General features: G+C 41.7%; 1 protein-coding gene across 6 annotated transcripts in view; it reads left to right on the top strand.

Moving 5' to 3' along the window:
- The window catches only part of ACAP3 (ArfGAP with coiled-coil, ankyrin repeat and PH domains 3), a 116,896-nt gene that overhangs the window by 79,346 nt on the left and 12,763 nt on the right, over nt 1-24,787 (top strand). For 3 of the 6 annotated variants that reach the window (XM_072156018.1, XM_072156019.1, XM_072156013.1), the window contains exons 8-20: nt 1,856-1,951; nt 3,190-3,264; nt 5,207-5,218; nt 14,825-14,937; nt 15,114-15,165; nt 17,104-17,204; nt 20,356-20,467; nt 21,208-21,416; nt 21,702-21,771; nt 21,859-21,953; nt 23,127-23,335; nt 23,519-23,617; nt 24,318-24,420. In XM_072156018.1, coding sequence (XP_072012119.1) covers nt 1,856-1,951; nt 3,190-3,264; nt 5,207-5,218; nt 14,825-14,937; nt 15,114-15,165; nt 17,104-17,204; nt 20,356-20,467; nt 21,208-21,416; nt 21,702-21,771; nt 21,859-21,953; nt 23,127-23,335; nt 23,519-23,617; nt 24,318-24,420 — 1,346 coding nt within the window. Of the gene's footprint in view, nt 1-1,855; nt 1,952-3,189; nt 3,265-5,206; nt 5,219-14,824; nt 14,938-15,113; nt 15,166-17,103; nt 17,205-20,355; nt 20,468-21,207; nt 21,417-21,701; nt 21,772-21,858; nt 21,954-23,126; nt 23,336-23,518; nt 23,619-24,317; nt 24,421-24,787 lie in introns of all 6 variants that reach the window. The other 3 variants (XM_072156015.1, XM_072156017.1, XM_072156016.1) reach the window with 3 other exon arrangements.

Below are 24,787 nucleotides of genomic sequence, written 5' to 3'. Positions count from 1 at the left end.
GTATTGGCAGTGTAAATGGACCCTTTAATCATGTTACCAGGACTTGTTAAAGGAAACCTGCCACCAAGACGGATTAGGGCGTCTGTGCAATGTCCTAGTAAAGCCAAACTAGTTATAGCACAGTTGTGCCAGAAAGTGGCCCCCAAAGTCCCAATTAGCAAGGCTAGAAGAAATATGCCTTGCTCTGGGTATGGCTGTATGACTACTGAGGGCAGGATCAGAAGGATAGACGTTGTACTTGTCTATAGCCACCACTAGAGGGGGGACTGCACTGCGTACACATTTGTAAAGCTTTTACATTGAGCACAATCTGTATAGATCTATGTGCATTGAGACCCCTAGTGTTGGGCGCATACACCCAGGATTTGTAGGAATAGGGGATAACTTTGTGATTGTATGGACCCTCGCTCTTAATGAGAGAAAGTTGTCTTATTTCTGCATCCAAATTTTCAACTTATTATTTCTTCCACACAGAATTTTAGCGCTACAGGTGGATGCCATTTTCAAAACACCATATTTATTGTACTGCAATATGCTGCAATGAACTCATTGTTCATTTATATATGTATTGGGGATTTTATCACATTTTCTTTAGGCAGTGATAGGTATTGGCCCTGGAGATCTGTGTAACCATACCTTTTGTGTGTAGTGTTAGTAGCCGCAGGACAGTGAAAATGCATGTATATTCCAGGATTGTAGCTAGACTTGGAGTACTGGGGGTGGAGGGGGAGTCTCCTCTCTCCGCTATGTTCTTAGATCTCTGCATTCAAACTGTTGTTTGAATGCGTCTCCCCTCTGCTTTGATATCTAACCCGAAGCCTGCTACAGGAATAGGGGCTGCGCTGTGTCAAGTTAAAAGATCTCACACATCAGTGAGAGAACCAAGTTCAGTTTTTTCACAGTCTTGCTGTCTCACATACACAAAGGTATGATTACACACATATCCGACTTTGTATGATCAAAACTGATGGTAGACTCCGTTTAAGGGGTAAAAACATTGGTAATATTATCTACATCCTTCACATGACAGCTGAAAGAAACTACTAGCCTCATAGGTTACACCTGCTTCAGGTCCCTATGATGTCTGTGTAAGGCTACATTCATACTGCCGTTGCCCACCCGTACCGTAGCGGGCAACGGCAGTGCACGGGGAGAGGAGGAGGAGGTGAGCGCAGCTCACCCCCGCCCCTCTCCATAGGAAGTTATGGCGCACGGCGCCGTACTATGGAGAAAGATAGGACATGTCCTATCTTTTTCCGGGGTACGGAGCGGTACGGTGCCGCACGTGTGCGCCGTGCGCTTATTGCCGTCTATGGGGGGCGTATATGGGCCGTATATACGTCGGCCGTATATAGGTCTCCCATACGGTAGTGTGAATGTAGCCTAAGCCTTTGCAAATCCCTTACGCCCTTATGTACATTTTATGATTATGGAATAATAAGGGGTTAAAAGGATTTCTTGGAAAAACTCGGGGTGTCTGAACTTTGGGGCTACTAATGATCAGCAGAATGAAGGGAATGTACAAATGGACCGGTTTCTATCCAATGGAAGTAAACAATAAAGCTCCTATAGAATGACAGCAAGCAGAGATCTAGAGAACCATAAGGAACTGATACAGAAAGTATATTAGAGAATTGTATCACAATAAATAACAGTGGTCAATCCCTTTAACTCTCTCCATTTCTGATAGTAAGGACAGACCATCCATGTTACTTTCCCAGAAAAGTCTTATATTAAAACTATACGGTAACTTTGATGAATGTCTTGCCATGTATAACAAAGAGCTTGGATAGTAAAGGAAGGTAATGGTGGAATATGTAGATTCATGTGACCTGTATTCTTATCCTCTCCGCAGATGTTGTCCTTCATGCATGCCCAATACACATTCTTCCAGCAAGGATATAGTTTACTAAATGAGCTGAATCCCTACATGAAGAAACTGGCTTCAGAGGTGCGTGTATTCCTGCAGGGAAACTGGGAGGATCATGTCTCAGCATCATCATCATGTAATGAGTCTTAGTCTTACAGATTTTCCAGCATGTTGGAAATTGCCTGTTGCTTAGGAATCTCCAATGTCCGTAGAAGAACTCAAACAGCAAAAATGAATAGTCTGGCCTGTATATTGTGGTATATTTGGGGCTTTGATTACTGCAAGGCCAGCGGCACACAACCATGCTTGCTCCATGAATCACAGACCTTGTGCTGTCTAAATTTCACAGATCAACTCCCAGCATCATAGTGATATATGATACAGGGAGTCCCTGCTGAATAGCAGCGCTTACACTATTAGCAAAATTTGCACCAAATGTAGCGCATACATTCACTACAGCATCACAACTTGTCAGAACTTGACAAGAATCATAAGTGGGAATACAATGTAACACCATGTGCCAAAATATACACCACAAATTAAAGGAAATCTACCACCAGGATGAAGGATTGTAAACCAAGCACACTTACATGCTGGTGTGTGCCCCCTCTGGCAGGATCTGCTTTTCAGTTAGCTTCATATGGTCTTGTTCTTACAAAAAAAAAGGTTTCCAAATTATGCAAATGAGACCAAGGGGTTCCATGCTACATTAACATCTATGGAGCTCGGAGCCCCACTGGAACATTTGCATAAACTCTAAAGCATATGAAGCTAAAAAAGAGCATATGAAGCTAAAATAATAACAGATCCTGCCAGAGGGGGCAAACACCAGTATGTCAGTGTGCTTGGTTTACAATCCTTCACCCTGGTGGTAGATGTAGAACTTGTTTGGCCCGTGAAACTCAGACCGAATGGGCTGCACACAGCTCCAAAAGTCCAGGCATCATAGTGATAGATGATAAAAGGATAATCCCTGGACCAAAGACTGTGATGTCTTCAGTTTGGAGAGGTTGTCTTCCAGGGAGCAAAGTTCGGTCTGTGAAATGTGGCCCCCGTTTTGCGCACAAACAAGTTCTTGTGAATAAGCCCCAGACCAATAATGTTCAAGCAGATAGTGAGAAGATGCACCAGACTTTTCATTCAGCATCGGACACTTTGATAAATATGACATATTTTTCCATTGTCGAGTGCAACATTGCATTGCATCTAGTAATTTTCTACCTGCTTTGTTTAATAAAATAAATTCTAGTACCATCCACATAAGAACCCAAATATTAAATATTCTGATCTGCATATTAACTCAGTTTCTTGTTCCATAGTTGGACCAACTAGTCATAGACTCTGCCGTGGAGAAAAGAGAGATGGAGCACAAGCACGCCACGATACAGCAACGGGTACGTCCTCATGCCTGAAACCATGCAATATATCATACTATGCTAGCTTGGGGTTAATGGTGGACTAATGACTTGATATTCATTAGGGTAGAGCCGATCAATATCGCTTAATAATAAATGAGCGCTCTGCCCTTTCATGTGGAATAAATTATATTTTCTATGCTTTATTCTCCTGATCAGCTTACGGTAATTCCCTATTCCTATTTGGTGGATGTGATCGTGCATATGTATGGGGACGGTCACAAGGAATAGATTTAAGCTGGACAAGCTTTCTAATGTGTATAGCCAGCCCTTTAAACTCAGGGGTTTCTATGGGTTTGGCCAACCAAAATAACTGGTGTCAGGGGAGATGATGATCAGGCAGGTGAATTTCATCTGCCCCATCATGTAGTCTCTGCCAGGGGTGTCTAGCAGCAACTCTCCCCATTGTGTACATGTATTTCTTGGCTACACCATGTGTGCATGTGTATAAGACAGGCAGGTGAGCTAGCTGTCTGTTGTATGTAGGCTGCTGTATATATTACAGGGCGGACAGATCAATGATGCCCATTGTGGTCATGGTGTTTGGCTTCACTCTATTTCCTATCTCCTCATCTTTCTGTTCCATCCATTCTCCTTATCTTAAGAGCATTTCTGATAAGACTATGACCCCAGAATATAATTCTCTGCATTGCTATTTCTAACTCCATTATATAGTGTGAATGTGTATTGACATTTTTGGGGACAATAGATCTTGACAGCTTTATAAATCTCTTCAGCCTATTCTTTTAGCTAAGATCTGATTGTAATTGATTTTACTTTGCCCTGAATGGGAGCGCAGGCATAGCTCACACTTTCACACTTTCACAGACACTTTTTTTTTTTTTTTTTTTTTTAAAGGGAACCTGTCATCAGGTTTTGACCATTAAACTAATGACAGGTTCCTACAGAAGTCTTCTCACAGTTTCCTAATCAGTTTAGCTCTTATCTTTATTAAATCCGTTTTAAGTAGCTGCCACATTGCCAGGAGACTCACTGAGTCACAAGGGACATGTTTTCTCCAACCTCATTCCCCTTTCTCCCCGCTGAAGAGAAATTCCTGAGGAAGGGAAGAATGAGGGAGCGGAGGGAGACTTGGGGAAAATACACGCCCCTTGTGACTGGGTGAGTCTGCTGCCAATGTGCCAGCTACTTTTTTATAACTGATTTAATAAAGATAAGAGATATGGATTTTTATAATAATGAAGACTTCAAACCAGTTATTAGGTTTTTTTGTGAAAACCTGTTGACAGGTTCCCTTCAAAATCCCTATTGACATCACTAGATCACATTAAATGGTACCACCTTTAAAACCATATATTAAGGATCACAGAAAAAAATCCCCTACTAATACATTTCATTTTTTCACATCTCATTTCTATGATACGCTCAGCTCAGCGTAAGTATATACATATACATAGATATATAGCGGCAGACGATATATTGTATACTGTGGAAACAACGTCACCACAAACTACTACTTTCCATCCTACTCCCTCCTACTGTGTTGCATGCGCTCAGTTGAGGTCATAAAACCCTATGAGGGACGGATGCGAAGTATTGTATCCATCTCCGGCCTCCGCTGAGTGTGGAATAGTTCCCAGTGCTGTAACTGTACATATAAGGACAGTGACATCACTGGGAAAGCACCCTGAACATTCGCTGCAGCCAATCACTGGCTGCTTCTGACGTTCATTGAATGTTTATGCATTTCATGGACCCCATTACAGACCAGAGCTCTAATGAGGGAATTTCCAATAATTTCCTGTGCTTTCTGAGCGGTTCAAAGATTGATAATTTTCAATCACAGGTTTATTAAATATTTAAAATGTGCAGTTTTTTTTTTTCCTAAAACTCGTATATTGTAAGACTTCTCATAATTTTTTTCTGTTCTTTTTTTTTCTCTCTCATTATTGACCTGCAGACCCTCCTCCAGGTGAGTTATACTACACTTATACACTACACTAAACCTTACACGGAGTAAGATGAGAATAGTTCTTCATTTCATGCTACATGAATACGCCATGAACTGATAATTGTTTCCTAGTGTGGGGGTCTCAGCCTCGGGTATCAGAAGTCTCAGCCCTTTGCCCATAGCAGCCAGATTCAGATTTAAAGGGCTTGTCCTCTTTCTTGAAAACCGTGAGAAATTGATACAGAAAGTTAATTGGAAAATTGTATAACTTTTCATTACACAAACCATATCAATTATTTGCTAAAAGTGGAAAAGCCCTCTAAGCTGTTTCCATTTCCTAAATGAACTGTAGTTTTGTCTGAATGATTATTAAGGAAACAAGGACATAAGCTCCGGTGCCAATACATAAATGGCGCCATTATCAATCTTTGTTATATGATACTCTCTTTTCTGTTTCGTGATAACACAACCCCTTTAGTTTAGTGATGTGAATAATAGTGGGAGAATAACATTGTGTAATAATTTTCAATGGACTTGTGTGTGTGGTCATGTTTTGAATGTTCCCTTACGGGGGTCAGACGTGGTGAACTTGAACATGTTTTTATAAAGTGAGATAAATCGCTGGCTTACACCTCTCTGAAGCCTATAATCAGCAGCACACCATGTGGTCAGTCCGTGTGCTAAGCCGATTTCCAGGACCAATCACAGTGCTCAGGACGGGACTGTGCATCATAGTGTTATATGATACGGGGAGCCCTGCTCCTTGTATCACATATCACTATCCTTTCCCATGTGTAGACAGTTTTACCGTTTCTTAGGTTTCTTTAGCAGTCCAAGTGATCACGTTATTAAAAAAAAAATGTATAAGACCTTTCTGTCCAAAAGGTGATAAACTTCCAAATATTAGACAATATATCCCAAACCTATCAAACTATATTGAAGCCTTCCCCATGTTCTGACATTCAGGCTTGGGGCAAAAGATCAGAAGTGAAATCTGACAAGTCATAGGGGCAGATTTACTTACCCGGTCCATTCGCGATCCAGTGGTGCGTTCTCTGCGGTGGATTCAGGTCTTCCGGCGATTCACTAAGACAGTTTCTCCGACGTCCACCAGGTGTCGCTGCTGCGCTGAAGTCCGCCGGAGTCCACTATCCATTGCTGGGTGAAGGTAAGCGCGTGTCCAGCGACTCTTTTTTTTTTTTTTTTTTTTTTTAAATGCGGCGGTTTCTCGGAATCCGTCGGGGTTTTGTGCGGCCACGTCCCCCATTTCCGTCCGTTTATGTTTATATGTTTTGCTATTTGTGCAAAAAAACATGGAATACTAATAACATTTTGGCTCCGAATTCTGAGTAAGTTTTACAGCCTGTAATGACATTTTGGCGAATTGAATGGAAAATCGGAGAAAGCCGAGACAAATCCGGTTTGTGGCACATAAATCCTTGTCTGTATTAGGTGTAACGCAACTCATTGCTGATGAACTTTATGTATACACTAAAAATACAATGGACAGCTGTGTAAGAGAGGATGCAACCCACATACTGGTTTATAGGGAAAAACACAGACATGAATGACCTTTATTATTACGGAAATGTATGTGTCATGGTTCGAGGTCTGTTATGAACATGGAGGATATTGTGCTTTCCCATGCTTCCACTATAGTATCTAAGCATATGTATACATTAGATTGTATGTTCTTTTTTTTTTTTGATAAGCAAATAAATATGGAAGGGTTTACAATGAGACGCTGTTGCAAACTAAAATAATCACGAAGTCGGTGACTCGAATGTATATTTTCGTAACGTAGCCAACCATAACATCATGCTTGGCTTTGATTCTTGTTCTTTGTCCCTAAATGTTACGTAAAATCATGATCCCTTTAAATTTCTCTGTTGCCCATTTGAAGTTCCTCATAGTTGATCACACCCACAAGTGTGGTGCAGCATAGGAATGAGAGGTGACATTTGGTGAGCGGGGGACCTCTCTGTTGTCTTTGACTTCTGAAGGTCTAGTATTCCTACACGAGAACACTAGTCAATAAGAGGTCAAGGATCAATATGGGCATGTCATTATCCTAAAGAAAACCTCATTACCAGGAGCGGTGCCACAAGGCAAGTCATAATTTTTTCTTTTTCAATTATCCAGTGTCACGTTAAGTTGAAAGATGATCACTGGAACCTATAGGGTCGTGGAGATGAAATAATATTTTTTTTTTTGTTCATTTGAATTTTTGAAATCCTTCTACTTTTTTTTTTTCCCCTGAAGATATTACTCAGCTGACTACAGAATCGCATGTTTGTCGTTGAACGTAAAATCCATCCATAATGTTGAATAAGTTAACATTAAAGGGGTTATCTAGCATTTTTGTTTTTAAAAAATGTCACGATTAGGCAATGAAAAATTATTAGATGAATGCACAATTTTTTTATCTCAGGTGCATCATAGACCACCGTAGAAGTCAATGGATCCGCAAAATAAAACGGATGGCAAACAGATGACATCCATATGTGGTCAGTTTTTTTTCTCAAATATTGCTGGGCAGGCTGGGGAGAAAGTAGATTAGAAAACCATCTGTGTTTTTTTGCGGACGTGAAAAAACGGATGATGTACGGACTTGAAAAACTAGATGTGGATAGAATACTGACTGCACACGAACATCACACGTCCGCTTTTTTTTTAGCAATAAGCCAGCTGCATAGAACCTCATTTAGTCTGTCGAATTGTGCGTTGGTTGGATCTCATGGACCGACTACAATGCAGGAGACTGGACTCATCATGGTTCTACGTGTTACTAGGACTCCCTGCTTCCCTGCTGTATTGCACCTCTGAATTCCTTGTATTATGAGTTCCCTTCTAAGCGTAAGGTCCGTTTTTCATTGGTTGTGTGGCCGACGTGAAGTTACATTCACATGTATGTGGCTAATTCTTGTCCGTGCAAAGAATCGACCCATGTGTGATCCGTTGTTTTCATGGGTGCATTCACTTTAGAAACATTGTTATACACAATTTCTTTCAGTTTACGTTCCATGTGCTGTGGGAAAATGTAGCCGTGTGCATGTAGTCTACATATAATACATATAGTTGTATGTATATAGCAAATAGATAGATTAGGATTAAAGTCAATAAAATAATCTTGGTCTAATGTAATAGAATTGGCGTTTTGATTTCGCCAAATTCAATAAAATCCGCCACAAAATCCGTATGTAACAGATGTGGACAGTCCTGGATTTTGCTGCGGAAATCTGCAGCGATCACTTGTGCATGCAGCAATGTGCAACCATCTGCAGACCGCAGTGTCGCTATGTGACTACAGCTGCAGAGCAGCGCATGGCAGCATGGCAGCCTACGGCTGATGATACTGGTTACAGCTTCACCCGGTATACAGTCCATTGTGTCATTGTGTGCCTCAGGAGAACAGAAGGTACTGGGGGGTAGGAGTAAAAGGTGTATACGTGTGTCCGCAATCCGATACTAGATCTGCTCCCACTTGATGAAATAGTAGTAGTGATGAAAAGGTTAAAGCATGGCCGGTGTCAGAGAGGAGGGAAGACAGATGGGCCTCTCTTATTAACACCCTTGGCGTGTGCTCCTGGAGCCTATCAGCGGCCGCCGCTGCCTTTGGATGAGAATGGATGGAGCGCCTTTGTGATTTGAACAGGGTGTAAAGGGGGGGAGTGGTGTCTTCAAATGACTTCCAAGGATGAGAAAACATTAGCAGCATTACCTCCATGGCCTGGGGAGTAAGTCAATAAACAGTATTGTCCCCGGCTTTTATCCCTGCTGCCCAACAAGTGACAGCTGTATGCTAATACCCCCTCCTAATGCTGGAGCCAGGGGACTCCATCATCTATGGGCACATGTACCTGGCCAGGCACCATGGCAGTCCTGCCCGCTCCCTAGCTGCATCTCCAGACACTGAGGTTTAGGATGGCTCCTTAATATTCAGGACACGTAGGAAATGACCGCCGCTGATACATGGATTTCTAGTCTCTGATCGCAAGGACACGTCTACAGCCACCGAGAAGATGAAGATATTTGGCCGCCTCGAGTATTTGCTGGTAAGAAATAGGATGTTTGTGGGAACTTCCTGGTCCTTCAGGAAGATTACAGCCACTAATATATTGTATATTGTATTTCTACCTCCCATATGGTCACTCATACCTATATAGGAATTGATGGTACCAGTACTACATTCTTACTGGTTCTTACATATGATCACCGGTGCTTCTGTATGGGAATTTCCTTATGATTTAATGGTGTTTTTTTTCTTTTTAGGAATGATATACAATTTGTTTGTACTATAGGATCTGTCCCTTCCATAAGATAATTGGTACTAATGTCCATCTAATTGATACTAATTTTCCATCCATATGTTATATATTGGAATTGGTGGTCCATATGATCACTGTTGGTTCTGTATGGGATTTGGTCCTTATGGTTAATGGCACTTCTATATAGGAATTTATTTATTGGTAGTTTTATATAGGAATTGCATATTCTAACATGTAAAATTGGTCTTTTCATACAATAACCAGGCGCTAGTGAGCGAATTGGCCCTTACGTTTGATTATTACTACTTTTCTGCGTATGTATGTTCCATGTAATTACAACCCCTTCATAGGAACTTTGGAGTGATTATAGGAACTGATACTACCATATAGTAAAAGGCAAATCTAGAGAGAAATAGTGATTCTATATGGGAACTTGTGTCCTATAGCAAATTTACTGATTCTGTATAGAAACTGGTATTTTTGTAGATTTTACATTGGAAAGGTTTAGAAGATTCTGTGCAGTAATAGATTTTTTTTTATATATATATATATTGTACCTGGTACAACTACATGTACAGGCGGTCCCCTACTTAAGGACACCTGACTTACAGAAAACCCATAGTTACAGACAGACCCCTCTGACCTCTGGTGAAGCTTTCTGAATACTATAGTCCCAGACTTCAATAATCAGCTGTAAGGTGTCTGTAATGAAGTTTTATTGATAATCCTTGGTCCCATTACGGCAAAAAATGTTTAAATTGTCACTGGGGCAAATTTTTTTTTGTCTGGATCTACAATTATTAAATATACAGTTTCGACTTGCATACAAATTCAACTTAAGAACAAACCTCCGGACCCTATCTTGTACGTAACCCGTAACTGCCGTATATATAGAATTTCTGATCACCTGTTGAATACAAATGGTTGTTAAATTTTTTTTTAACCTTCAGTGTATTTGGTCATATTCTTTTTCAGTCACTGGGAATGGGAATGTCAATGCCTGCTGGGACGTGTAGTAGTACAACACAAGTTCAGCAGTAAATTTGAGAAATCTTTTTATAAGTCTCTACTGAAAACTAGTTAGAGAATTCCTATATTGTATTCGGCTCGTTGCCTAAATATTATAAAGAGCTGAATACATAAATTATAATTATAAATTATTTGTAGTTGACTGATTTTGAATGTTTAGAAACTTTTTTTGTAGAATTTCTTTTTTCAATGCCATGTCTGATTGCATAAATTAGCCCATTTCCCATGAGGATACTCGGAAGGAAACTGTTACGGTATTGTGTGGCCTCTCCGGCATTGAACGTGTTGCCAAAGAAACCATTGTGATGTCACAGATGGGAGACTGCACATTACAGAAAGTGAAGGCATGAGTGGTTAACCCTGTACTGAACACACACTGATTTAACTCTTTCCAGTGTACCCAAACTAGCTGTATAATAGTACCTTAGGTGTCATTTTTTTTCATTAAGTGGCACAAGTGGATACATACTGTACGTCTTTGCATTTCTCCTGATTACCTTGAACAATCATTATTTCCTCTGCGAGTTTCTTGGTAACCATTGACTTTTCCTAATGAGTTTAGACCATTTGGTGGGAATTGCTTATTCACACTTGATGGCTGTGACAGTTCTATAGCATAGCAGCATTTGGTTTAACCCTCTAGTAGACATCACACACCAGGGGGTAAGCTCACAGTTTTGTTAAAGGCTCTTTTCTGGGCTTCTATTGGAAGCACCATTATATTTGATCTGGTCCACAGCAATTTACTGTCACCGCATAGTTAGTGCTAACACCCACCCAGACACACACACACAAGTGATTGCTACGTGAAACCTAGACCAAGCGGTGGCTGGATGAACACTATGTGGAAGATGCAAATCTTAACATCATTTAATACATGTTGCAAGGAGTCCCTGCATCCCCACTGAAGAGTTGATGGCTCCTTGCATCATATATACTGTATATTTGAAGAGCAGCCACCACATGAATTCATTGATTAATCACGTTTATCTGAATAAGCCCTGAGGCTGCATTCACACATCTGGCTGCTTTTTACACCAGTTCCTCTAAAACACAGTGAAGAGATCAATATTTGCATTTGCAGGAAGAATCTGTAGCACTGAGGGTACAATCAGAAAGCCGGAATTGTGGCCGTGATCTGGCTGCACAAATTGCGGACAGATCATGGCCACATTAGAAGTTTGTGGGTCACATTTACTTACCCGTCCTGCGCGCTATCCCCGGACTGTCTGACGATCCTGCATTGTGACACGATTCACGTAGCTTGTGCGCCCGATTTCCTGCATGTGTCGCTTCCCCGATGAAGTCCGCCGGAGTCCACCTTCTTTTTCCTGGTGCATGTAAGTGCTTGGTATTGCGACACAATTTAAATGTTAAATCCCGCTCGTTGTCTGAATCCGTTGGATCGTTCGACGGCCGCCCCCTGATTTGTGTTGCGTGAAAGCCAAAGCCAATGTGCCAAAATCCGATCGCTTGCGTCAAAAAAACCCTTCTAAATGCGGCGCACATTGGAAATCGTCGGGTATTCCGATGATAGTGCGGACCACGGACACTTGGTAAATGAGCCCCGATGTCTCCCGGGCACAGTACCGAGAGCACACATGTAATGAGATGGAGATTTATCAGACGTGTCTTGGAGCAGAACTGTTCTAGTTGCCCATGGCAATCAATCAGACCTCAGCTTTCATTTTCTCACAGCTTTTTATAAAAGGAAAGCTTAGCTCTGATTGGTTGACATGGGCAACTAGAACAGTTTTACCTCAGAGACTTCTGTTAAATCTCCCCATGTATACCGTTTTTATAGTAAGTTTTTCTCAGCGATACACTGGGAAACAATAAAAAATGTTTTCATGGTACCTGGAGTTTTTCACCTGATTCTGGGTATTTTTGAGCTGCTGATTCCAAAAATACCCTCCTTTTCTAAACTAGCAGTTTATGAGATGCTGACCCTTTCCGTCTAGAAATAAGTACAATGGAAGAGCAGGACCGTGGGCGATGGGATACACATATGAAGGTTGATTACTGTTAGAGCATCCAGTGTCCAAGAACACTTTATAACATACGGTACTTCAAAACGGTTCCAACTTTTAAGGCACCAAAGTAAGTGTTCCCCAGTGTAATGTAATAGAAGGAGCAGGATACTCACTGCTGTAAATAATAACATTCATATATAGTCCTATCCCAAAACTCCTTTTGCTGTTCAAAAGGGTCAAATGCAATCTATGAGAGAACAAGGCTGACATGAGGTGGGAGCATCTCTTATTCTTCTGGACTGCTGGCATCTGAATTTACATGGATTCCCATTGCTTTCAGTAGTCTCCAAGTAATACTTCAGAGCTGCAGGAAAAAAGTGCATTGTCTGAATGGATCCCGATGGAATAACAAATGATTTTGATGGAACCCAACAGCAGAACCCCCCACTCCTCAGTCAGCAGGACATCATTTGTCTCCCTCCTGGAAATAAATCATCCATCTGTGTTTCGTGTGGCCCTTTTCTTCTGTGTGCTCTTGTTTTTCCACCCCACACTAAGCTCCATTGGAGCGGAACTGATGTAATTAATGCTGGGCATAGACGTAATGATTTTCCTAATGATCTGGCCATAAATTACTATGTTTAGGGATAATTGGTACATTTATATAGCTACGCTGTAACTTCACAAGAGGCCCAAATCCTTTTGCTCAAATTCTGCTAATTTCTGATTGCTTTGTGTGTTTGTCATTACAGTCAAAAGGGAGGGTCATAAAAAGGGCTTAGCATGCAACATTTCGTTAACGTACAGCTGTGGCAAAAATCCATTTACACTTTTTTTTATTTAATGGTGTATAAAGGCAGACATAGGCTTATAGTTGCATTATTGTTTTTGTCTGGGGAGTAAGTTTAGAGTAATTATTGACCATGTAGGTACCTGGCTTTACGTACAGGGGCGTAACTACAGTGGTAGCAGTTATAGCAGCTGCTATGGGGCCCACAGTGTCACGGGCCCCGGCTTCCTACCTGACAAACTAAAGAGTGGAGGATGTGAATAACAGCATAACTTGTAAATAACAGTGCACATCTTAGGCTACATTCATATAATGTATGCACGCCGTACCGTAGTATGGCGGGTATACATCTGCGTCAGGGAAAGCGTCGCTTACCCCCGCCCCTCTCCATAGAGTAATATTGGGCCCGGCGCCGTATTCCGTTGAAAGATAGGACATGTCCTGTCTTTCTACGGAACGGTATGGTGCTGCACAGTACCGCTCCCGGCCACTGTGGTGCATGGGGGGGGGGGGGGGGGGGCGTATATACTCCATATATATGTCCCCCATAAATTTGTGTAAATGTAGCCTTACACAGTATACAGCTGATCCGGCAGCTCGGGTATAGTAAAAAATGTCAGGGAGGGCACAGCAAGACGAAAGCACTAGGGATCTCTCCTCTAATTCCTGCTATGTAGTTCCCCCATGTGGTCAGCAGCTGCTAGCATTGATCTGTAGTAATTTATACATAAATGTGTGCGTGTGTGTAAGAGTGTAGAAATTTGTGAACATACCCACTCTGAAAATATACATATTTGTATTTGTTACAGTCAGACAACCCCTTTACTAAGGGCACGTTCTAAAGGGACCTACCTTCTCCATGTATAAGAATCTGCTGGTAGTATGTTGTAGAGAAATTTGCTATGATTTCAAAAATCCTGTACCTTTATTATTTCTAACCATTATTCCATTTCTGAGCAGTTTCCAATTTTAATCTGTATGCCAATGAGGCAGTTGGTGCACTCGGGTCGGGGCCTCAGCACCCGGAGCACTGCTTATTCCTGCCTGAATCCCTCTCCATCAGATTTGTTTTGTGAGAATCATGCTCTGGGTGCTGAGGAAATGCCCCGGGTGCACCATCTGCCTCATTAGCATATAATTTAATCTGAGAATATCATGGTAATGGTGTAATGGGCAGAGATAATAAAAGAATGTTTGAAATCACTGTGTATTTCTCTGCAACATGCTACCAGTAGATTGAAATACTGTACTTGATGGGGGGGGGGGGGGGGGGTTTGATAGACTTCCTTTAAAAAAAAAAAAAAAAGTTTATGGTGTATTCACACATGGGATTGGGTATCCTTTGGCGAGTTACTTGGTAGTGTGGAATAATTGTTGAAGCCTGAAAAAAGGAGATCCCTTCCCAAACCTTAAAAAAAATAGTTTTAATATATTATTGAATTCCTAACAACCCTACTTGGATCAACCAACCTTATATGAACAACTGTTATGGTTCTAGAACTGTGTATTAATCATTCCTGGATCTTCTGGATATAAAGAGTACAAATAATTTGGTTATGTTTGGCAGGATTTCTCATATGATGACTCCAAAGCAGAATTTAACGTGGATGCCCCCAATGGGGTAGTAATGGAGGGCTACCTCTTCAAAAGGGCGAGCAATGCATTCAAGACGTGGAATCGGTGAGTGCAATAGTGTGATAGTAGTAGAGTGGATTCTTCATGTCTTGGGTGCTTTGCAAACTTTATCTATAGAAAGAACAATAATTTGCGGTAATTAGTATTTGCTGCCTATTTTCAGGTTAGATGCTGTATTTCTTTTTTTTTTTTTTTTTTACTATTTTATGTCTCGTTCATAGGCGGTGGTTTTCCATACAAAATAGCCAACTTGTTTACCAAAAGAAGTTGAAGGTAAGTAAAAGTCAACAAACTTATTTTTGTGCTTTTATTTTTATTTTAGCGCCACTCTTGGTCGTGGTCATTACCTGGTGCTACAGCTCACTACCAATAAATAATGAATAGGGTTTGTTTGTATAATGTCTTTGAATGAGAATGAAAATATGCCAAAATCCATTCATTGTGTTCAGGGTCAGCTCCAGGTTTCAGTAGGCCCCTGGGAAACAGCTCCTCAGTGGGCCCCTTTGCAGTAACTAAAACTATGTCCTGCTCCCTAAAATATACCCTACCTCATAGTTATTCTATATACAGCCCCCTCATGGGTATTTGATATGAAGCCCCCCTCAACCCCATGTATTCCTTACGTACAGCCTTATGTGGGCCCTCCCTGCAGCTCTGGGCCCAGGCACTTGCCTAGGTATGCCCAGGTCTGGCATCGGCCCTGATTGTGATTGCTGTAAACAGCCGTATGTGACAGCATTAAAACCTTTTGGTGGGAAACGGGTTAACTATTTAAAGGGGTTATCACGTTTTAAACTTTTCATTGACCTATCCTTAAGTGATTGGAGGGAGTTTCCAGTGAGCACACTATGGACAGAAATGGAAGTGGACTACTGTCAGGTTTTGTGACTATCCTGTTTAACAGTAGGTGGCGCTCTAGTTTACATCATTAGCAATTCCCATGCAGAAAAGGAATTGGGGGGGGGGGTGGCCATTACTATATGGATGGAGATGTCTGCTTCCTGTGGTGGTGCCACTTTTCAATTAAATGCCCTATCCTATGAACTGCTCATCAATAATCTATGCACGTTTGTGACTTTATAAAATGATTAGGAGTAAGTCGCTTATCATGAGTCCCCATTGACCAGCACGTGGGCCGCTTTCCTAAAATAGAATCTCACAACTAAGCTGAAAACCAATTTCCTTCTAATTGCCTTCCGATTTTGTGCGTTTTATAAGCTGAGGATGAGTCACTGGCCTTATGAGTCACTGGCAAGAGTTATCATCTTGATCTGAAGTGATTCCCTGTTACATGACTACTATCTGAACATCTGCCATTATGAAAGGTGGTGATCACGGTAATAGGGGAGAGGAGAGACGTAAAATGAAATTACCTGCTTCTGCTCTACCCAATTCTGTCAAACTACATTGGGAATAAACCTATGCGCCAACGCGTTTCACTGTGTAAGATCTAATCAATAACTCACACATTTTTGAAAATTCACTAATCCATATAAATCTTCCGGTAATCCTGATTTTTACAATTGTGGATACCAACGGTGCCCAAAAGACTCCAATGACTATAACAGGATCCATTGGACTTCCGTTATGTTGTTTGGAGCGCCCTTTTCTTCTAAACCCTTAATCTAAACTGGGGAGGGATGTTTTGTCACTGGCGGTTACTATCTGAACAACTGTAGAAGCAGTTATGTTTTACTATCATATATAATATATCATATACCGTGTATATTGCTTAGGTCAGCTGCACATGACCATGATGTCTGTGAAAAATCATGATTACAGTTCAGGACCACATGGTATCATATATCACTATAATGAGTCCTGTCCGCTGATACTGATCAGTCCGTGGAATCTGGTCAGCATATGGTCCGTCTTTCAAAGCCCGAACTTGACCGCCACCAACCTTGGTAATATTTGATGGTCGCTCTCGGGGTCCGCTCCAGGTTTCAGTAGGCCCCTGGACGACAAAGCCTCAGTCGGCCCCTTTGCAGTGAACTCACATGGCAGCATTAAAAATTCAGGGAACTAAAACAGTCTCCCGTTCCCTAAAATATTCCCTAATTTATCATCCCAAACAACCCCCTCATGGTTATTTTATACAAGCCCCCCTCATACCAATGGATTCCTTATGTACAGCCTAATGTACTTGCCCAGGTAGTATAGTATTATGGTATTATAGTTAGAAGCATGAACTTTTTTGTGTTTCAACAGGATGGTCTGACTGTGGTGGTGGAGGACCTTAGACTTTGTACAGTGAAGCCCTGCGAAGATATAGAAAGAAGGTTTTGTTTTGAGGTTGTTTCACCTTCCAAGTAAGTAGGACATGTACAGTACTGTATTACCACATTACATTTCTGATTATATGAGACACAAATCTGCAATGCCATCAGACATATACTTATATATTGTGTTGCATAATAGTATATTTAAAGGACACCTGTCATCAGGTCTGTGTCACTAGTCTTGTCACTACTACCTGTTGGAGCAGCTCACAAGGATCCCATCCCAGCCTTTATCTAGTTATTTCATACATTAAAGGAAACCTACCACTTGTAGTGGCAGGTTTCCGATGGCAATACCGAGCACCAGCTCAGGGTGAGCTGGTGCCGGAGCTTATTTTAGTTAGTGTTTTAAACCGCGGTATCGCGGTTTAAAACACTTTTAAAACTTTATAGCCGGCGCAGGCAGGTACGCGCTCGGCGCTTACCGTGCACGCGGCTACATAGGAAGTGAATGAGAGCCGCGTGCACGGTAAGTGCCGAGCGCGTACCTGCCTGCGCCGGCTATAAAGTTTAAAAAGTGTTTTAAACCGCGATACCGCGGTTTAAAACACTAACTAAAATAAGCTCCGGCACCAGCTCACCCTGAACTGGTGCTGGGTATTGCCATCGGAAACCTGCCACTACAAGTGGTAGGTTTCCTTTAATCATTGTAAAATCATCTATTTTTTATCATGTAAATGAGGCTGGTCACATGGTCAGAGGCAGTGATGTCACCCCTGTTACCCCTCCCCTCTCCCCCCCTGCTCATGTCTGTGTGTAATGTATAGTAAAGCATGGCTAGTGTGTGTGCACTGTTTCTGCTGACATGCCGCATCCTCCTAATACACAGGTGAGAGACACAGACATCAGCTACACATGAATCTGACATGTTCTGCTGTAACATGGCTGCCTGGAGCTGCTGTATCTCTCCTAAACACACACACATGCACACACAGGCTGCAGGGGGCGTGGCCACCAGCACCAGGAAGCACATCATTATACAGGCTGTCAGTCAAGCACTGGGGGTGTGGCTGTGCCTCCCACTCATGAATAGAGTGGACAGCTTGAATATGCTAATGCTTCATTGGACATTTCACAGGTCATTTGCATACAGCTTTAGGACCTCATTGCTTAGGTTTACAGGCATGTAGAGGGACAATGAAGGGATAGGGGCAATGCTCTCTAATGGCAGTTTATGAAAATATATTTAGTTTAGGGGGGTTATTTTGCATGACGGGTTCTCTTTAATGTTACTTACAGCAGTGATTTTGAACCTTTTTTGAGCCGCGGCACACTTTTTATACTTAGAAAATCCTGGGGCACACCACCAACCAAAATAGCACAAAATGACACTAAAACAGTCATATTATACGTATAGTTAATAATATAGATTCTAAATTTATTTTACTCACTCATTGTGAAACCTGGGCCTGTTTCGATAAACACAAAAGGATATCCTGGCAGGAATGGTGGAAAGACACACACGAAGCTCTTCCTCAACAGTTCTCAGTTTCTCCCTGTTTTTAGTATATGGTGCTGATTATTATGTGGCTCATATACTGCAAAATAAAGGGGTACAATGAGAAGTACTATGGCCATGAGGCCAGAGAACAAGTGCCAGCTCAGCATATGAGTACTCCAGCCTCCTGACTATAGTATTTCTCATTTTACATTTCTCATTGTTATATGCAGTATACTGCTGGAGTACTAAAAGTACCAGCTCATATGCTGAGTATTCTGCCAACAGTTCATATACTCAGGTAAAAGCTCATATAGTCAGCATTATTGGTGGGCATTACCTTGGCGGTGGGCAAATGCGAGAGTCTCTCCGCTCTCAGGATGATGCGCCGGCCTCGGTGACGTCATTTTGTCACGCTAGGTTCAAAGCTTGCGCATGTGTTATTGTACACGTCTCCTACATTGTAAGAAGCCGTGACTGCGCATCGCTGCGCATTGCCGGGAAACAAAACACAGTGGGCACCATAGTTTAGGGAACTTTCCCCACGGCACACCCGACCATGTGTCGCGGCACACTAGTTGAAAATCACTGACTTACAGGACCAAAGTTGTGTAATGAAGCATATAGTGTAATTTCTATTAGACAGCTGTGACATGGTCTCCATTTGCACACTCTGGATGTTGTGAAGTGATGCTACTAGAGGTAGCTCCCATTGTAATGTATGGACAGACAATTGTTAGATCAGTGGCGTGCAGGCATTCACACCAGAAAAGGAATTGGTAATTTATACAAGGTCATGATCCTCCAGACATGGTTTGGATTCATCCTCTATGCCCTTTGTCCAGACATCTGCACACACATGTTAGTTAATGGTCTGTCTGGCTTCTGTGCACATAATAAAATCCGTAATAAATCCTTCCTTACATACTCAGACATCTGAACCTTTACATCCTAAGGACCATTTATTCTTTTGGAAACTCATTTAAACCATCTGGTGGGACGAGTGCAATAAAGTCTAGTGACTTCACACTCCAGATCGTGTTTTGCACCAAACTTCTACATGTTTTATATGCAGAACTGTGTTTTTAAAACTATAGCGCCACCTAGTGGTGATGTTGTAGAATGTCAGAAGTATACAATGTATTTAGATGTACATCTAGTCAGTCATAAAGGCTAAGGCTGTACCATGATTGTGCTACAGCCCAATAAATAGATTCATAGGTAGGTAAGTAAGAGATATGAGGTAGGTAGATTTGAGGATCATATGAGGTAGGTAGATGGACGTCAAATTGATATGAGGTAGTTAGATGGATTATCAGATTGATATGAGGTAGGTAGATGGATGTCAGATTGATACGAGGTAGGTAGATGGATGTCAGATTGATACGAGGTAGGTAGATGGATGTCAGATTGATACGAGGTAGGTAGATGGATGTCAGATTGATACGAGGTAGGTAGATGGATTATCAGATTGATATGAGGTAGGTAGATGGATGTCAGATTGATACGAGGTAGGTAGATGGATGTCAGATTGATACGAGGTAGGTAGATGGATGTCAGATTGATACGAGGTAGGTAGATGGATTATCAGATTGATATGAGGTGAGCAGTTGATTATGTAGCACATCTTCAGCCATATCTTTATTTATGATATTATCAGACTGTGCCCACCTTTTTTTCATTTATACAACATTTTGTAACCAAATTTTGAATAATTATAATGTGATTATTGTACATTTCCAGGAGCTGCATGTTACAAGCGGACTCTGAAAAGTTACGACAAGCCTGGATCCAAGCAGTCCAAGCCAGCATCGCCTCCGCATACAGGGAAACTCCAGACAACTACTACATAGAGGTTGCTATCTATATTCTATAGGTTATATTATAGGCTGGTCCAGAATAAGCCCCCAGCAAAGTTGGGTTGATATTAACGGGGTTCTCCCACAAAGACAAGTTAGGCCCTATTCACAGATCGCGAAAACAAGGGATCCAACGGACCCCTCGTCGCTCCATGAGAGTAATGAAGCAGACGGCCGCGCATGACTGTTCTGCTCCACTAATCTCTATGGAGCTGACGGAGATTGCCGAGCACCGTGCTTACCGATCTCCGTCAGCTCCATAGGGATTAGTGGAGCAGAACGGTCATGCGCTGCCATCATCTCCATTACTCTCGTGGAGCAACGAGGGGTCTGTCACACTGAGACCCCCACTGATCAGCAAGTTAGGCCCTCTCCCGTGGATCACTGTATTTTATGTATAATACTACACAGTTTGATGGGACAGGGGCTATGCCTCCATATAATTTTATCAGGACGTAAAGGTAGAAGCTACTGCATGGAGGGCAGAAGCACAATTGTTTATCAGAGGGTTTTCTATAATAACTATATATGCATAATATACTGGTATATCAAGATATGTTTTTTCCCCTTTGCTAACAAATAGTGTAAATCAATTTTAATGAACACATTTTAAGAACTTTAATGAAAAGCTCTTTTAACATGTTTATCACAAATCTTACAATATTAACCTGTACAATACAGGGAATGCTATATTTGCAGCTACGTGCATAGACTTATAGTAGTTTTTTTTGTGCAGAGGCTTGACAGGACAGCATCGCCCTCCACTAGTAGCATTGATTCTGCCAGTGACTCCAGGGAACGTAGCATCAAGGGAGAAAGCATCCTGCAGCGTGTGCAGAGCATTGCTGGCAATGACCAGTGCTGTGATTGTGGACAGACAGACCCCCGGTGGGCCAGCATCAATTTAGGAATCACTCTCTGCATTGAGTGCTCAGGAATTCACAGGTATGGCGAGGGTCTCCAATTGTAGTATAATGTATGTCCTATATCCTATTACTGAGCTGCAATGCTGCTGATTTGACTTTTGACCACTGTGGCCATTGACATATCAGCATGTTATGGAAGGCTTGCAGATCTATGGGTGGGTAAGGGCTTTATCACGTTATGGCATTTGCAGCCTGTGTTTTGCTAAAACATTTTTTTTCTTGCAAACATAAAATGTGCTCCAGGCTTAATAACGTGGCACCTAAAGAGCCATAACGCTGTGACGTCCCTCCTTATATCTTGTAGGAGTCTTGGTGTGCACTGTTCTAAAGTTCGTTCTCTTACATTGGACTCCTGGGAACCAGAGCTGCTGAAGGTAAGTATAGACTGTACAATCTAACTATAATATCAGCAATATTATCTACAAGTGTTAACATACTATCTCACCCTTTTCTCTCGCTAGTTGATGTGTGAGCTGGGAAATAGCACAATAAACCAGATCTACGAGGCAAAGTGTGAACAGCTAGGTTTAAAGAAGCCGACACCAGGATGTTCTCGGTATGTATTACAAGGCTGTAATATTAAAGGCCTCTAGGTGGCGCTCACTAGTCAATAACCAAGTGAAAACTTAATGCCCAGTAATATCCTCTGAATCCAGATCCCCATCATATTCCTATAAATTGTATTGCATGACAGCTACCTTGTCTCAAGGCATCTGTACATGCCGTGTGTGATTTTCCATGCAGACTTGTAAGTGAAGACTTGCACTGCAGGCAATCCCTCACTTTAGTGGCCATGTGAATGATGTGTATAAGGCCATCCCTGCAGGGCAAGTAGAGACCAGTGCAGTTTTAAATTTAATGGGGTTTTTAAGGTTCGTGATCCTATTCATGTGATTATGAGTTTTGTTGTAGTCCCTGTGACCAGCCCCTGCACATAGAATGGAGTTGGACTTCTGGATCTGCTCTCAGTTGATTGGTGGTAGTCCGTATGTTTGACCTTGATCTAATATTGATGACCTCTCTTACATTACAAATTTACCTTGGTAAATGTTCTCTGCAGTTAGTAGGAGCCATGTTCATGTGACCCACTGGAAGTTGTACTCAGGACTTTCTGTGGCGTACCGTGACTTTAGGAGAATCAAGGGGGGTGCAATCACTACTGTAGATATGTCCCCTCCATGAAAACCACTCCCATGTCAACATGTCCCTCTAACTTCTGACATGGGAGTACTTGTCATGGAGGGGGAGAGCAGACTGTAATGATCCGCCAGAAGTCTGCAGCACCCTGGAAGTCACAGGAAGTCTAAAGTCTTCCTCGCCAGTGAGTCACCTGACCAAATGTCCTACATACCATGGTAAGTATAATATGGGTGACTCCAATTAGGGTCTTGCACTTACCATGGTTAAGAGGTCAACCACTTTAAACGAAATCAACCACTTGAGAACAGTGGTTTTTAGGGTAGGTCACTTACGAGTAGGTGGATCCCTGGTGATGAGGGATCTGTTCTTCCAATTCCCGGTAGGGTCGAGTGGCAGCGATGAAGGCCGTTTTAACCAAAGGCTACTTTACAGCCTGGAGCGCCAGAGAAGAGTTGTGGTGCTCCCTCATTTACATAATTATTCTTGCCTAAAAACCACTGTTTGCAAGTGTTGGATTTTTGGAAGTGTTTACTGTATTGCAGTTTTTTTTTATATTAAACTATTTCACTAATGTTTTATGTTCTTATAGACAGGACAAAGAGGCCTGGATAAAAGCAAAGTATGTGCAGAAGAAGTTCCTGAAGAGGTTGGGAAGTGTAGATGTAGACAATGAGCGGAAGTCTCAAAGGTGGAGTGTGAAAAAATGTCAGCGAAGCAACAGCTCTATCAAAGCTCCTTCTGCACGAAGGAAGTACAGGCACGATGGTGGAAACACCTCTCCAGCCATGCTGTCCTCAGGTATGTCTAATATGTATAGATAAGCAATTCAATAATCCTATAGAGATATTAAAAGTAAATTCAAAGGAACCCACAATGTAAGGATAGATATAAGACCAACAATTCTCTATGTATGTGTATGGAAAGCATAGACATTGACCCGGCATATGTTTCTTTCTTTCTTGATCACTTCTATCTTTACAGCTGCAAAATTTGAGCGGAAGTTTCGTCGAGATTCCCTGTTTTGTCCGGATGAATTAGATTCCCTCTTCTCCTACTTTGACACAGGCTCGGGGCCACGTAGTAAGTATTTACCTTTCTTCTTTACCATCTGCTAAAATCATCTCCATGTAATGACTGAATAGTGTATGTGTGCGGAGTAAAATCTCTCCTAAATATTACATATGGTAGTACATCACAACGTCAAATGGGATTAGGAATTTTTATGAAAAGGTCTGTTTTATTCATCCGTCTCGTACCCTGGGAGAGATTTTAACGCTGCACATATTACAAATCTTATCATATCTTCATCTGCGGAGAAGAATAAATGGTTGATAGCGTCATTCAGTTGCTATAGATGCCATCTGGGCAATGCTCCAACTCCACACTACACGGATTCATACCGTGTAGGATAACCTATTGTACTCTAGAAAGCCCTCAGTGCTTTCATATATTTTATGACTTTCCCTACAACATTATAGATTTTCTACACGACCCACTGTATGTAATATATAGTGGGTTATGCTTTCATAGCCACATCAAATAAAACTCTGTGGCTTATATTTACTCTACGACAAATGCCAAAGGCACCAGCGATTTTACCATTTATTATTTCTACAATATATTATGTACAGTACCTTAATTTTTCGTATTGTTGGTCCTTCTAGTATCCCAATGCTCCACCTCATTAGTGATTGCATGAGTAGTTCCATCATCATGCTAGTAAATTATAGAGACACTAAATTGTGTTACTAAATTGATTATGCCCTCACCTTCCTCTTAGGTGCCAACCAGCTTCCTGCGCAGCACCCCCTGCCAGCTGCACCATGGACTGGCAGTGGCGCTGAGCCCGGTGGGAGCGCTATGCCGTTCCTCCCGGATGGAGGTAAGGTCGGCGGCAAGAGAAAGACATACATTTACAGCAAATATATTATAGTTATGGTTTGTGGTCAATTGTGCAAAGACCATTTACATATTCCCCTGTGCCTGTGTGTATGGGCCTCCTCCTGCAGTAGTTATTCTTATTAAACCATAGATGGAGCAATGTTAGTTTTGTACCTATAGCAACTTAATGAATTTGGGCTATAGACACATTTTGGTGTAATATATATTTATGAAATGTGTTTTAGTTTTGGATAAATATCATTTTTGTCATGGGGCTCTAAGTGATTGTCATCTGCAGCCTTCATGTATTCTCATTCCTTGCAGACTGCTCTATCTAGTTGAGTGTAAAGCTTGGTAGTAGCTAAGTCC

This window comes from Engystomops pustulosus, chromosome 6 (assembly GCF_040894005.1).
Source record: "Engystomops pustulosus chromosome 6, aEngPut4.maternal, whole genome shotgun sequence".
NCBI lineage: Eukaryota > Metazoa > Chordata > Amphibia > Anura > Leptodactylidae > Engystomops > Engystomops pustulosus.
Note: the sequence above shows the minus strand (reverse complement) of the source record. Positions and strands in the feature narration are given on the sequence as shown.